General features: G+C 34.1%; 1 protein-coding gene across 1 annotated transcript; it reads left to right on the top strand.

Annotated features, from left to right (window-relative positions):
- The first annotated feature begins 1,080 nt into the window (after positions 1-1,080).
- hal (histidine ammonia-lyase) lies at positions 1,081-15,612 on the top strand. Its single transcript, XM_073832028.1, has 20 exons — positions 1,081-1,375; positions 1,541-1,601; positions 1,973-2,000; positions 2,102-2,176; positions 2,282-2,354; positions 3,230-3,296; positions 3,391-3,428; positions 4,807-4,932; positions 5,142-5,281; positions 5,399-5,446; positions 8,056-8,203; positions 8,455-8,550; positions 8,643-8,701; positions 11,272-11,352; positions 11,528-11,593; positions 11,673-11,838; positions 11,962-12,096; positions 14,641-14,749; positions 14,856-14,925; positions 15,027-15,612. The coding sequence occupies exons 1-20, from the start codon at positions 1,129-1,131 to the stop codon at positions 15,156-15,158; spliced, it is 1,965 nt and encodes a 654-aa protein (XP_073688129.1). The 5' UTR covers positions 1,081-1,128; the 3' UTR covers positions 15,159-15,612.
- Positions 15,613-16,836: the final 1,224 nt, after the last annotated feature.

Genomic DNA, 16,836 nt, shown 5'->3' with positions numbered 1-16,836 from the left:
GGGACCAGCGGAGACTCTGGAAGGCCGGGCGGGACCAGCGGAGACTCTGGAAGGCCGGGCGGGATCAGCGGAGACTCTGGAAGGCCGGGCGGGACCAGCGGAGACTCTGGAAGGCCGGGCGGGACCAGCGGAGACTCTGGAAGGCCGGGCAGAACCAGCGGAGACTCTGGAAGGGCAGCCATTTTGCGAACAGACTCTAGAAGGGCGTCCATCTTGTGAACAGGCTCTGGACTAGCAGACATCTTGTGCGGTGGCTCAGGGCTAGCAGACATCTTGTGCTGTGGCTCTAGTTTGGTGCAATTGTCCATCTGTCGTTCTATCGTTCTATCTATTGTTCTATCTATCGTTCTATCATCCATCTATCTGTCTGTCATCATTCTATCTATCCATCTATCTATCCATCCATCCATCCATCGTTTTATATATCGTTATATCATTCTATCATTCAATCTATCGTTCTATCTATCCATCTATTGTTCTATCATCTATCTAACATTGTACCAATAGTTCTAACATTCTATCTATCGTTCTATCATCCATCTATCTGTCTAACATCGTTCTATCTATCATCTATCTATCCATCCATCTATCGTTCTATCGTTATATCATTCTATCTATCATCTATCTATCATTGTACCAATAGTTCTATCTATCTATCTGTCTATCTATCTATCGTTCTATCATTCTATCTATCTATCGTTCTATCGTTCTATTGTTCTATCTATCTATCGTTCTATCTGTCTATCTATCTATCTATAGATGTATTGATGCAATTTTCTTATTTATGTATGTATATAATAATTCAGCTTTTTAAACTCCATTTTTTATGCTGATAATCTAATTTGTAATGAAAGAAAAAAAAGTATTTATTTACAGTCTGAAATCACTGTCTGGCAGTTTGTTGACTGACAGATTCTGGTCTTTTTGACAAGTGTATTGTAACACAGAACCTTTGGTGCAGAGATAACTTATTCAAACAGCACCATGTACTCTGTCTTCTGTGGTAAAGGAGGGGGCCACAGAACAGCCTTTGATTGGTCCTTTGGGTTTTGTGTACACCTAGTGAAGCGATTTACATTGTTGATCACACTCCTCAGGTATCAGCCTGTGGTTGTTCAGTCCAACGTGATGCCTCGTTTCACGGTCCACGTCCGGGACGAGTGGCTAACCGTTCCATGCAAAGATGCCACCTGCAGCATCAAATGGTTGGGTTTTGAAGCTCTCAAGCGCTACATCAAGAACAAACCCGACAATGGAGGGATCCAGCACGTCAAAGATGTGTGTTTTGTGGTCAGAAGATGTCAGGGATTTGGCTTGCTGGACAATGACGATACCATAGAAGATGTGCTTGAGGATAATGACTTCGTTGAACTTGGTAATGTTACAAATATGGTTTATGTGTTCAGTGTTTGTTGAGAGATTAATCATTCAGTTTTTGGCTTTCTTTAGACAGATTGTTCTTTTGAGGCTGTTTACCACAAATATTGTATCTTGTTTTGCAACATAAGTCAATAACATGTGATTTTAATGTTATCAATAGCTATTGAAGGGGACACCATGTCAGAGGATTTCATTCCAAGTCAACCTGGGACGTCACATCTGTATCTTTGCATTGACAATCATGTTTTAATTGAATAAATTATATTGTCGAATGTAGTTGGAATTTTTGCTGATAAAATCCAACAATTAAGATATTTTAAAGACAAATTTTAATGGATTTTAAATACATATTTTCTGACATTTTAAAATTAATTGCACTAAAAGGGTGCATTGTTTCACTGTGCTTGTTATTTTTTTACTTTATGACTGATTTATAATCTTTACTTATCATTTATATAATATTTCACCCAGTCTCACACTTACAAAATACAGCCTTGCATGTAAATGATTGTTATATCTTTTGGAATGTTTATTTGGAATGTCTAAACTTTAACAAATTTGAAAATGTCCTTAATTTGATTGCTACAAACAGAACAAGATTATACAGAGAACCAGAACAAGTAAGTATGAAATATTGTTAATAAACACAGTATTTTTACTCTCATCAGTACCATTAATGACAGAGGTCTGTTTTTTTTTTTTTTTTTTTTTTTTTTTGTAGTACATTTCTCTAGATGGGAACAGCCTGACCTCAACTGACCTTGTGAATTTAGGGAAAGGCCTGTATAAGATTAAGGTAAGTGGGTTTTTGGTGGACTTCAACATCAGTTTTGTGAAGATCCTAAGTTTGTAAACAATATTTCTCAATGGAAATGCATCACCACTGTTATCTGACCCTCAGCTGGCCCCAGAGGCAGAGCAAAAGGTTGTGCAATCAAGAGAGCTTCTGGACACCATTGTGAAAGAAAAAAAAAGTGAGCATGACATCCACTCAGTGTTATATAAAGGAAATATGTCCTGTTTTTTTGTAAGTGATCAGGCTTAAGATTTTAACCTTTTCCTAAAAATAAAAGCTCCATTTTGGATTCCTCAAAGAACCTTTTCTTTCAGACGACAATCAGAGTTATATTAAAAAATGTCCTTGCTCAATGGCAGTTGAGATTTCGAAGTTCAATAAAGTGCATCCATCCATAATAAAAAGTATTCCACATGGCTCCAGAGGTAAATAAAGGCCTTCAGAAGTGAATCAATGCATTTGTTTAAGAACAATATCCATATTTAAAACATCATAATCTCTAGCTTCTGAGAGAGAGTGGCATTCCAGCGGAAGATGTAGGATAGAGGTGTAGCGGAAGCTAGAGATTATAGTTTATAAAGTTTAAAATATGGATTTTTTTTCCTTAAACAAATGCATCGATTCACTTCAGAAGTTCTTTATTAACCCAGCGGAGCCGTGTGGAGTACCTTTTTCATGATGGATGGATGCACTTTATTGGACTTTTAAATCTCAGCACCCATTCACTGCCATTATAAAGCTTGGAAGAGCCAGGACTCTTTTTAATATAACTCTGATTGTATTCGTCTTAAAGAAAAAGTCATATACGCTTAAGATGGCTTGAGGGCAAGTAAATCATGAGGTAGTAGTTTTCACTATGGAGCCATATATGTTAACAAAGAACCTTTACTTTTAAGAAAAGAATCTTTAAATTGCTCTTTTGACTTCCGAAAATGTAAAAATGAAGTGCGAAACAGCAAACAGAACATGACTATGTAAATAATCCTCATAAATATTGATTTGTTTGGGATTTCATAAATATGACTCATCAGTATTTTCTTTTTTCTTTTCTAGTTGTGTATGGCATCACTACAGGGTTTGGTAAATTTGCTCGGACTGTCATCCCTATCAGCAAGCTCAAGTATATATGTTTTACAAAATTTTCTTACTCTTGAAATCTTGTACATTTTGATTAAAGTTTATTTGACTGCATTTTTACGTTTTCTCTCTTTCAGGGAGCTTCAGGAAAATCTTCTGCGCTCACACTCCTCAGGTGTGACATATTTTCTAAAATTATTGAAGTTCAGAATTTTGGAATGATTACAATTTTCTGGAATGTAGTAAGAACAGTACAATTTAAAAAAAATAAATGTTGTCTATCTTGATATATTTAAGATGTCAAACAACGGATAACGGAACGAACCAAATCAATGGGAACACGGGGCAAAAACACTAGGAAAACACTACAAAACAGACACTTTTATTCAGCAAAGATGCATTATGTTCAAACTGACAGTGAAGATATTTATATATGAAATCACATTTCTGGAATTTCTATTTAGAATCCTGACAAAATAGATGACCATTTCCACAAACATATTAGCCACCAAAAACATGTACAATAATAATAATAACTATTATTAATAATTGAGCCAGTGTTGTTTTTGACAACCATCTTAGATTTAGTCTTAGTCTTTTGGACTAAAATGGTTATTAGTTTTAGTCAAATTTTAGTCACTTCTATATGTGATAGTTTTAGTCCAATTTTAGTCGACGAAAAGTCAAGAAGGTTTTAGTCTAGTTTTAGTCGACGAAAAGTCAAAAAGGTTTTAGTCTAGTTTTAGTCAAAAAAGGGGGAAAAAGTAGTCTTTTAACAAATTAATGTAGGTCAGTAAGTATTTTGCTGTTGGGTAGTGTCACTTATAAGTTGTGAAAATAGCAGATCTATAGTTCAACACAATGTGAGCTTCCGGATCGACTATTTTCACCAATAATTACAATAATGAAGGAATGTTTTAGAACATAAAAGACAAACAAGGATGGAATGCTAAAACGGCTTGCCATACTAGTATAGCAAAGAGTATTTAATGCTAAAACGGCTTGCCATAGCGTCAGATACTTTTTTCGGTTTTAATTGGCATGCACAATAAGCAGAAATGTCATGCATTTTAAACGTCTGACGGACCACCCACTAACATTTTCATCTATTCTCGTCTCGTCAACGAAAACTCACACACGTCTCGTCATGTTTTAGTCATCAACGAGCCATTTTTATCTCGTCATCGTCTCGTTTTCGTCATGGAAAAAAGTGGCGTCAACGAAATGATTTCGTCATCGTCATCGTTGACGAAAACAACACTGAATTGAGCTCTAATAACTGAGTACAAAATTAGCTTATTAGAATAATCTCTGAAGGATTATAATACAATAATACTGTTTTTACTGTATTATTGATCACATTAATGAAGCATTGGCAAGCAGTGAAGCCTTGGTGTTTTGCTTCAAACTTTGGGCCAGTAGTGTATGTTTTGATATTTCTAAGATGTTTAATTATCATACAGATATTTCTGCCATGAATTGACTGACATTAAGGAACCAATTCTGATTCAGTCCATTATGTGTTGCTTGTTTTTAATTATATATCAATGTAGGTCTGGGAAGCCCTTTAAGTCCTGAAAGAACTCGAATGCTGCTCGCACTGAGGATCAATGTTTTGGCCAAAGGGTACAGCGGGGTTTCACCGGAGACGCTGCACAGAATGATCCAGGCCTTCAATGGTACATTAATGCATTCCTTATTATTTTAACTTAAGAGAGTATTGTTGGGTTTTTTGGTTTCTTTGGCACAGCAAATGGCACATGGTGTGCCATTTCAAAGAATACTTTTTTGTTGCTGCATCTTCGAAATAATATTAACTGAAGGTTGCTTTGAATTTCTTTTTCAACAGAGCTGATATTTTACAGTTTTCTTTCTTCTCTCTTCTCAGCCTCCTGTTTATCATACGTCCCGGAGAAGGGTACAGTAGGTGCGAGTGGAGATCTCGCTCCTCTTTCTCACCTCGCCCTTGGTCTGATGGGAGAAGGCAAGATGTGGTCACCCAAGAGTGGATGGGCGGATGCAAAATACGTGAGCATGTATTCATTGGATGCTTTAGTTGTCCTAATAATAATGAAACCAACACATGAACATATTTACTCCTCGTTTAGCCTTTAAAGTCACGTTTGACCTTTGCATCACCCGCAGGTTTTGGAAGCACACGGTCTGAAGCCCATATCTCTGAAGCCAAAGGAGGTACGGTTAATCCCCCCATTGTGCCGTCAACATGTTTATCTCTGTTGACTTAGAGCTGTTTTGTGGGTCAGAAATGTGTGTCCTTGACCTGCCTGGTCCATTTTAACAGCAAAGCCTTTCTTAGAACCCAGTGTAGCCAATAAAAGTCATTTTTTGTATAGCTAAGTTGCAAACTAGACAAACTAGAGAAGAAATATTTTATAAGCTATATATGTGTGCTAGAACATGATGCTCAGCAGTTCTTCAGACTGTTCTAAAGGGGTTGTAAGGAAGTAACAGTTCGTCCAAAAATGACAATTCTGTCATTAATTACTCACCCTAATGTCGTTCCAAACCTGTAAGACCTTCGTTCATCTTCAGGATGCAAATTAAGATATTTCTGACCTTGCATAGACAGCAACGGAAATATGAAGTTCAAGACCCAGAAAGGTAGTAAAGACATCATTAGTAGTTCAACCTTAAAGAAGTTCTTCACTTCCAGAACAAAAAATTACAGATAACGTACTCACCCCCTTGTCATTCAAGATATTCATGTCTTTCTTTCTCCAGTTGTAAAGAAATAGTTTTTTGAGGAAGACATTTCAGGATTGTATTTATATATTGGACTTCAATGGTGCCCTGAGTTTGAACTTCCAAAATGCAGTTTAAATGTGGCTTCAAATGATCCCAAATGCGGTTGTAAACGATCCCAGCTGAAGAAGAAGGGTCTTACCTTTTTATTTTCATTAAAAAATACAATTTATATACATTTTAATGTCAAACGCTCGTCTTGACTTTTCTGGTTCAAGACAGTTAGGGTATGTTGAAAAACTCCCATCACATGTCCTCCCTCAACTTCAATCGTCCTACATCGCTGTTTAACTTTTTTGTTAAGGGTGTTTGGTCTTCTTTGCATGTTCACTTTGCAAAGACTGGGTCGGTACTTCTGTAGCAATGTAGGGTGATTTTGAAATAGTTGTTTAAGTTGAGGGAGAAAATACGAAGATACGAGTTTTTCGACATACCCTAACTGTCTTAAGGAGTAGTTCACTTTTATAAATTTACAAAATTTACAAAAATTTACAGATAATGTACTCACCCCCTTGTCATCCAAGATGTTCATGTCTTTTTTTCTTCTGCCGTAAGGAAATTATGTTTTTTGAGGAAAACATTTCAGGGTTTTTCTCCATATAATGGACTTCTATGGTGCCCCCGAGTTTGAACTTCCAAAATGCAGCTTCAAAGGGCTCTAAACGATCACAGCCGAAGAAAGAAGGGTCTTTTCTAGCAAAACGATTGGTTATTTCCTAAAAAAAAAAAAAAAAATTACAATTTATATACTTTTCAACCTCAAACGCTCATCTTGTCTAGCTCTGTGTGTACTCTGTATTCCGGTTCATGACAGTTAGAGTATGTTGAAAAACTCCCATCTCATTTTCTCCTCCAACTTCAAAATCGCCCTACCTCGCTGTTTTACCTTTTTTTGTAAAGGGTGTTTGATCTTATTTGCACGTTCACTTTGTAAACACTGGGTTGGTACTTCTGCAGCGATGTAGGGCGGTTTTGATGTTGGAGGAGAAAATGAGAGATGGGAGTTTTTTGACATACCTTAACTGTCATGAACTGGAATAGTTTATGCAGAGCTAGACAAGACGAGCGTTTGAGATTAAAAAGTATATAAGTTGTAAATGTTTTTAGAAAATAACCAATCGTTTGCTAGATAAGACCCTTCTTCCTCGGCTGGGATCATTTAGAGCCCTTTGAGGCTGCATTTTGGAAGTTCAAACTCGGGGCCACCATAGAAGTCCATTATATGGAGAGAAATCCTGAAATGTTTACCTCAAAAAACAATGTCTTTACGACCGAAGAAAGAAAGACATGAACATCTTGGGTGACAAGGCGGTGAGTACATTATCTGTAAATTTTAGTTCTGAAAACTACTCCTTAAATGCAGAATACACAGAGTTCAGGGAGAGCAAGACAAGACGAGCGTTTGAAGATAGACAAGTATTTAAATTGTATTTTTTAAATGAAAATAACCAATAGTCTCTTCTTCCACGGCTGGGATTGTTTACAACCACATTTGGGATCGTTTTAAGCTGCATTTAAACTGCAATTTGGAAGTTTGAACTCGGAGCACCATAGAAGTCCATTATATGGAGGAAAATTCTGAAATGTTTTCCTCAAACAACTTAATTTCTTTGTGACTAAGAAAGAAAGACATGAACATTTTTGATGACAAGCAGGTTAGTACATTATCTGTAACCTTCTCTTTTAGCTTTATGAAGCAACGAGAATACTTTGTGCGCAAAGAAAATATTAACTTTAATACTAACTTTATTCAACTATTTCTTCTGTTCTGTGTCAGTCTTCAACATGCGTTCACAAGAGTAGCTTCATAAAATTAAATTTGAAGAATGAATCAAAAATATCTTAATTTGTGTTCCGAAGAAGAAGGTCTTATGGATTTGGAATGACATGAGGGTCAGTAATTAATGATAGAATTTTCATTTTTGAGGTGAACTATCCCTTTAATCTATAGATCGATTGACGGACAGATCAGTGGTGTTCAGTAGTATTGTTCTGTGATAAAAGATAAAAGTGTCTGTTATGTTTATCTCTGTCCACAGGGGCTTGCTCTGATCAATGGGACCCAGATGATTACTTCTTTGGGAGCAGAGGCCGTGGAGAGAGCCGAGGCTATCGCCCGGCAGGCTGACATTATTGCTGCCCTAACCCTGGAAGTCCTCAAGGGCACCACCAAAGCCTTTGATAGTGGTGAGCTTGTGTAAACAAGTGATTGATGTGCTGGATGTGAGCAGACATATTTAGACTCTTTCTCAGCTCTGCAGACAGAAACTGTAAACACTGCACTAAACTCTTTCAGACTTGTCAGACAAGACAAGTTTGGGTAACACTGCCTCACTTATAAAAACAGTCCCTGTCACAAATGCTCTTCATTAAGTGCATGCTTTGTTTGATGTAGAAGGAAATTGGCAATTTCAATAAAAGAACAAATTTTCTTACAGATATTCATGAGCTGCGGCCTCATCCAGGACAGAAGGAAGTGGCCCTGCGCTTCCGATCCCTGTTAGACTCTGATCACCACCCGTCTGAAATTGCAGGTGAATCCAGCAGTTTTCGTGCTTTTCATTAAAACTCATATTTAACCTTTTGGCTAACCTGTCTTACTTTTTTCATTAATCAATGATTGCAGAGAGTCATCGGTTTTGCGACAGGGTTCAAGATGCCTACACCATGCGTTGTTGTCCACAGGTAACGTAAGAGCCCATTCTGAGTTGAACTAAATAAATTGTAAGTGTTGTTGATGCCAGGATTATACTAAAACTATTAAGATATTTTTTGTTAATTAAAAAATAAAAAAAATAAAAAATAAAAATAAAAAATAATAATAATTTGAAATAGTAAATGTAAAAAAAAAACTAATAAAAATGGTAAAACTACTACAAATTAAACTGAAATATAAAAGTGAATTAAAATAACACTGACAAATCTGTGAACTGTAGTCTAATTCAGTTTGCTTTAAACTTGTGCATTAACTGTAAATTATGGAAGCCTGTTTCTGCCACTGAATACATTTTTTTTCTCAGAATTGTGAGTTTATATTTTACAATTCTGTGAGATGTAAACTCACAATTCTGAGAACATATCAGTCTTTTTTCCCCTCAAAATTGGACTTTATAAGTCACAAGATCTATATATCTCGAAATTCATAAAAAAATATCAGAATTGCGAGATTCTGTGAAATGTGAAACTCACATTTGCAAGAAAAAAAGAATTGCAAGTATTTATCTTTACTTTATTTCTTACAATAGTGAGTTTATATCACAATTATGAGGAAAAGAAATCAAAATTGTGTTTATATCGTGCAATTCTGAGAAAAAAGTTTATCCCTCAATTCTGACTTTATAACTTGGAGCTCACAATTGCGAGTTTATATCACATAATTCTGTTCATAATTCTGAATTGTTTATATCTTGCAATTCTGACTTTATAATTCTCAACTGAGAGTTTGTCATGTAATTCTGATAAAAAAAAGTTAGAATTGTGTTTATATCTTGCAGTTCTGTCTTTATTTCTCGCAACTGTGAGTTTCTATTATGCAATTCTGGAAAAAAATTGTCAAAAATTGTTAGTTTGTATCTCACAATTCTGACTTTATAACTTGCAATTGCGATGCTTATGTATTATTCTGAGGACAAAAGTCAGTTTGTACCACACAATTCTAACTTTAATTTTCACAGTTCTGAGAAAAAAGTTTGAAAGCAATTGTGAGATTATATTACAAAATTCTGACTTTATTTCTCGCAAATGCGAGTTTATATTGCAATTCTGAGAAAAAAAGTCAGAACTGAGTTTGTCATAATTCTAAAAAAAGTCAGAATTGCGAGTTTATATCTAGAAATTTGCTTTATTCTGAGTTTATAACTTGCAATTGCATTGTTTATGTATTATTCTGAGGAAAAAAGTCAGAATTGCAAGTTTGTACCACACAATTCTGACTTTATTTCTATAATTGTAAGGTTATATCATGCAATTCTGATAAAAAAGTTAAAATTGTGTTCATATCTTGAAATTCTGACTTTATAACTCACAATTGCAAGTTTATATCAAACAATTTTGACTTTATTTCTCGCAATTCTGAGGTTCGACATGCAATTTTGAGAAAAAAAAGTCAGAATTGTGTTTATGTCTTGCAATTCTGACTTTATAACTCACAATTGTGAGTTTATATCACACAATTTTGATTTTATAACTCGCAATTATGAGGTTACATCATGCAATTCTGAGAAAAAAAAGTCAGAATTGTGTTTGTCTTGCAATTCTGACTTTATAACTCACAATTGCGAATTTATATTAGCCTGGAAATAATCCAGACCCTAATCTATTAAGATTAAGGGTCTGGCATCGAGCAATGAAAAGAGCCTAACTCGAGGGGCGGCACCAAGCATGCATTTGAAACTCTCACTGCACGCAATTGGATAACGCTACGACCAATCACAACAATACACTGTGATACACGCTAACTGATAGATTAAACACTTGCCCTATCCAGTCGGCAAAACAGCAAAAACGTCCTTCTTGCAAAGGGACGATTCGAGCGTGGTTTTCTGTTCCTCTTTTATATGAAAATCCAAGTCTAACTCGTTCATTGTAGCAGCCAAAGCCGTTTCAAACAACTCGTGTTCATCTGTAGCCATCTTCATTCCGGACATCGCAGCGCTGTCGTCATCAGCTTAGCTCGCCTACATCAGATACACCAATTTGATTGGTTCCCAGAACTGCTTACGTAATGCAGTAACGTGCAAAATTGCTCGATGCCAGAGTGTCTTGCAGAGACAATTCAAATTGCGCTCTCGCGAGACCTCTGGATTTCCAGGGTAAATTTATATCACACAATTCTGACTTTATAACTCGCAGTTGTGAGTATATCGCACTTCTGTGAAAACTCAGAACAGTGAGTTATCATAATTCTAAAAAGTAAAAACTGTGAGATTGTTTTATCCAATTCTGAAAAAAAGTCAAAGTTATGTTTATATCTTGCAATTTATAACACAAATTTATATCACGCAATTCTGACTTCATAACTCGCAATTGCAAGTTTACATCATAACTCTGAGAAAAAAAGTCCAAATTGTGAGTTTGTTTTACACAATTCAGAGAAAATTCAGAGAAAAAAAATCTGAATTGTCACTTTTTTTATTTTTCATTCAGTGGTGGAAACGGGCTTCCATAGGAAATAAGTCAAATAAAAACAGCAATTCTAAAAAGCTGTTTGACGCATGTGAACTATATTTGAATAAATTTTACCTTCAATTTTGCAGGTCCATGGAATCGTCAATGACACAATTGAGTTTGTCAAGAAAATCATTAATACAGAAATCAACAGCGCCACAGATAATCCTGTATCCTTTTTTATCAGAATTTTTATCGCCAACACTCATTGAAAACAAATGACTTCAGGAGACTCCTTTTTCCTCCTGAGAATCCATATGGTGTCAAGGTTTGGCTTCTTAGCTGGTCAATGGCGTTATTAAACCAGCTTCTTTAGTTCTTCTTTTGGCCTTGACTGTAAATTAGATGGTGTTTGCGGAGAGAGGTGAGACCATATCTGGCGGAAACTTCCATGGAGAATATCCAGCAAAGGTATTTCATTTCGCCCCAATAGAATTTATTTAGCAAAACGATTTGGATGTCTTTGTTCATTCTCTTCTTCCGTTTTTAGGCTCTTGACTATTTGGCGATCGGGGTGCACGAGTTGGCCTCCATCAGTGAGAGACGCATCGAACGTCTCTGCAATCCCTCTCTCAGCGAGCTGCCTGCGTTCCTGGTCAACGAAGGAGGCCTGAACTCTGGATTCATGATCGCACACTGCACTGCTGCGTCTCTTGGTTAGCATCACAAAGTCCAGGACAGAATAACTTTACTTAACCAAATAATGGAAAGTTTAATTTTGACTACTGTACTCTAGTCATGTTGACCATTAACTAAAACAGATGCATTTCCTTCTGCAGTTTCAGAGAACAAAGTGCTTTGTCACCCTTCCTCTATTGACTCTCTGTCCACTAGTGCCGCCACGGAGGACCATGTGTCTATGGGAGGCTGGGCTGCGCGTAAAGCCCTCAGAGTGGTCGAGCACGTCGAGCAAGGTCCACAACCTGATATTAACCTCTTGTATACCTACTGACATCAGCCACTGTTTATTTAGCCAAAATTGTTACTATAATGGTGTCCCCTATTGGAGCACCAAGGCACAAGAGCACAAATTGTCATAGTACTTAACATTTTGCAACAGAATCTTATGACAAGTTATAACTAGTTTGTTATAGCGGATTAATTATTTAATAATCTCATTCATTTATACTTTCTACTGTTTTTCCCAATGTATGGTTGGGTTTAGGAGTGGACCTGTTTGCTTGCTTATTTTTATATATATTTTTTTATTTGTACAATTTCTTTCTTCTTTTTTGTGTAAACATGGTTTTTAGAAAAAGTGTTTGTAATGATGCTTACTATTTTTCCAACAATGTCACGGCAAATTCATAACTAGTTTATCTTTTTATATGTATATATGAAAATGTAAAAAAAAAATAGTTTTTTGAAAATGTGAACATTTTTTTTTTACATTTAAAATGTAAAAATGTCCATACAAAACTTGCCAAAAAATTACATTATACGAAAAAGTCAAATTTTCAGACAAATAATATTTACATTTTATTAAAAAAAATTTAATTTTAAAATAAAAAAAGACAATTTTAGCATTTTTGAAAGTTTCCATAAAAAAAAAAACTGTCACAAAGTATGTTTGCAAAAAGTATGATTTTTACCAAAAATAATATTCAAACTTTTTTTTTTTAAATTTGAACATTTTGAAAATTTGAAGAAAAAATCACATTGTACGAAAACGTATGATTTTTAGAAAACTAATATTCACAAAAAATATTAGTTTGAAAATTTTTACATTTTTGAAAATGTAAAATTAAAAATTTCCATACGAAACATGTTTTAGAAATAAAATCACATTGTATAAGTATGATTTTTAGAAAAATAGTCTTCACATTCTACAAAAATGCTACATTTTTGTAAAAAAAATAAAATAAACGTAAAATTTCCATACGAAACATGGCATTTTTAGAAAACAAAATTACATTGTACAAAAAAGTATGGTTTTTAGAAAAATAATACTCACATTGTACAAAACGTACAACTTTTTTTGAATTTGAACATTTTTCATACAAAAAAATTTCCATAGAAAACTTGCCATTTTTAGAAAAACACATCGAACAAAAAGTATGATTTTTAGAAAAAATAATATTTACATAGTACGAAAACACTTTTTTTCAAAATTTGAAAATTTTTCAAATTAAAACTTTTCATATGAAACATTTTAGTATTTTTTTAGAAAAAAATCATATTGTATGAAAAAGTGATTGAAGTGAATGATTTTTAGAACAATTTAATTCACATTGTATGAAAAGGTAGAATTTGTTTTTTGTTTTTTTTACATTTTTGAATGTTGAGAATTTCTATATGAAACATGCCATTTTTAGAAAAACAAAATCACAAAAAAGTACAAAAAAGTTAGAAAAATAATATTCACATTGTATGAAAACTAAAAGTTTTTTACATTTTTGAAAATAAATGCAAAAATCACATTGTACAAAATGCATGATTTTTTTTTAAATTTACATTCAACGAAAATGTAAAAAAAAAAAAAAAAAAAAAAATATATATATATATATATAATTTTTTTTAAATTAAAATTTTCCATACAAAACATGCAACTTTTAGAAAAAAAAATCATGCCATTTAAAAAAAAAAAAAAAATTGTACGAAAAAGTATGATTTTTTTTTAGAAAGATTTTATACACACTGTACGTTTTGTTGTTTTTTTTTATTTTTTATTTGACCATATTTGAACATTTAAAATTTTCATATCAAATGCCAGTTTTAGAAAAAAAAAAATTACGAAAAAGTATGATTTTTAGAAAAATAATATTCACATTGTACGAAAACTGTAAAAAAAAAAATTACATTTTTTTTTTAAATATTTATTTATTTTTGAAAATAAATGTAAAAAAATTCCGTAAGGAAAGTGCTATTTTTAGAAAAAAATAATCACATTGTATAATCACAAAAAGTATATTTAGCAAATTAAACTTAATATTGTATGAAAATGTAAAAAAAAAAAAAGTTAAATTCCTGTACAAAACATGTCATTTAAAAAAATCCAATTGTACAAAATAGATTTTTAGAAAAATAATATTTACATTGTATGAAAATGTATTTTTTTTTTAAATTAAAGCATTTTTTTTAAATTTCCATATAAAACATGGCATTTCTAATTAAAATAGCACATATAAAAATAACATTGTACGCAAATGCTTTTTTTGTGAAAATAAATTGGAAATTTATTAAGGGAAAAAAAGTCACATTGTATGAAAAAGTATGTTTTTAGAAATAAATTTTCACTTTGTATGAAAATGTAATTGATGTAAGCAGGTCATATAAAAAATGTACAAATTTACAAAAAAATTATGTTTTTTGCAATAATCGGGTTGATATTTCCTGCTATTTATTTAGTCACTATTGTACTTTTTTGTTTACTGACCACTGATCTGGAAACACATTTCAGGAAGTCATTTGATCAGATAGCAAACCAAAATATGTCTGTTTTATGTTTCCTTCCTTAGTGCTAGCTATCGAGTTGTTAGCTGCCTGTCAGGGCATTGAGTTTCTGCGGCCCCTACGTACAACGACCCCATTGGAGAAAGTATACGATCTTGTGCGAGCCGCAGTAAAGTAGGTCAAACGATGATACGATAAACCCAAAAACTCCAATATATTGATCTTTCAGGTTAACAATTGGCAATAATTGTCTCTTTGTATTTTTTTCTCTCTTTCCCAGGCCCTGGATTAAAGACAGGTTCATGGCTCCAGACATTGAAGCTGTACATCGGCTACTCGTAGACCAGAAGGTAAGCATTTTATTTTATTCTCAATTTCGAAAACAATTTTTATTTAAGACAATTTACAATAGCATTCTCACCCCATATTGTTTTTTGTCTATTGCATTCAGGTGTGGAACATTGCTGGGCCATACATTGAGAAATACTGTATGGAATACATCCCAGAGTCCCGCCCCTCTTCCCCAACAGCCTTTGCTCTGGACCCGCCCCCATCACCACGGAAACGGGTCAGGCTGGAGTGACAGCGGATGGCATCATGCTGATACTGTCCTATAGTCTCACATTCAATGCATTAAGATGAATTTACATAGAGCATTTGAAGTGTGTGCGCATTTCAGCATAGTTCTTACTGTTTCCTTCATTTTTCTATTCATTATATGATGTGAAATATTCCTCTTCTGCTTTAAGATTCGGTTGTATTTAGCCACCTGTTGGTCCTTATGCGGTTTTTTGGTATCTTGTGATATCGGTTTTGTTTTCCTTTCCCACTTTCTCAGAAGGTAGCACACATTGACTGCAAAATAGAGTCTGTTACTGTTTTCATTGAGATATTGAAACGCCGAAAAATTACATCAGTCTGGTCTTAAAGGAAGTGCCTTTGAACTCATGAAACAAAGGTATTTTGACAGATGGAAGGATGTTATTCTTTTTCCTTGAATCGCCACCATGTAAAATACAGTATATGTTTGACTTTCCTGTTTTTGTAGCTTGTGATCAATTCCCTTTTTACATTTACTCAACACATCTGTTTTACTTTACCTTAGTGTTGCAAGCAAGTCCTTTGGTTCATATTTGGGATAAAATATGTGAAATGATTCTTCTGTAAAATTTCTATTTACACTCATACAATTAAGGTCAAAAGTTTACACACTCCTTGCAGAATCTTCAAAATGTTAATTATTTTACCAAAATAGGAAGGATCACACAAAATGCATGTTATTTTTGACTTAGTACTGACTTGAATAAGATCTTGTGTTTTCCACAAGAGAAAATAATAGTTGAATTTATAAAAATAACCCCGTTCAAAAGTTTACATCCCCTTGATTCTTAACACTATGTTGTTATCTGAATGATCCACCGCTTTGCCTGCTGTTCTTTAGAAAAATCCTTCAGGTCCCATAAATTCTTTGGTTTTTCAGCTTTTTTGTGTATTTGAACCCTTTCCAACAATGACTGTATGATTTTGAGATCCATCTTTTCACACTGAGAACAACCAAGGGACTCCCATGCAACTATTAGAGAAGGTTCAAAAGCTCACTGACGCTTCAGAAGGAAACACAATGCATTAAGAGCTGTGGGGTGAAAACTTTTGGATTTGAAGATCAGGGTAAATATAGTTCATTTTGTCTTCTAGGAAACATGTAAGTATCTTCTGTAGCTTCTGAAGGGCAGTGCAAAATGAAAAAAATATGATATTTAGGCAAAATAAGAAAAATATACACACCTAAATTTTCACCCCCAGGCTTAATGCCTAATTTTTCCTTCTAAAGCATCAGTGAGTGTTTGAACCTTCTGTAATAGCTGCATAGAAGTCCTTCAGTTGTCCTCAGTGTGAAAAGATGGATCTCAAAGTCATATAGTCATTGTTGGAAAGGGTTCAAATACACAAAAAAGCTGAAAAACTAAAGAAATGGTGGGACCTGAAGGATTGTTCTGAAGAACAGCGGTCAGTTTAACTGTTCAAGACAAGGGACTCATGAACAACATTGCATTTTGCGTTTTGTATGATCCCTTTTATTTTGTTAAAATAATTAACATTTTGCAAATTCTGCAAGGTGTGTGTAAACTTTTGGCCTCAACTGTATTTCTTTGTTGAGTGTTTCAAGATAAGTTCTCAGGAAATAAAAATTTGATCATATAGTGTGACTTCTGATGACTTTAAATATATACCAGTGTGAAAATGTCACATGGATCACTTTT

This window comes from Garra rufa, chromosome 25 (assembly GCF_049309525.1).
Source record: "Garra rufa chromosome 25, GarRuf1.0, whole genome shotgun sequence".
Lineage (NCBI taxonomy): Eukaryota > Metazoa > Chordata > Actinopteri > Cypriniformes > Cyprinidae > Garra > Garra rufa.
Note: the sequence above shows the minus strand (reverse complement) of the source record. Positions and strands in the feature narration are given on the sequence as shown.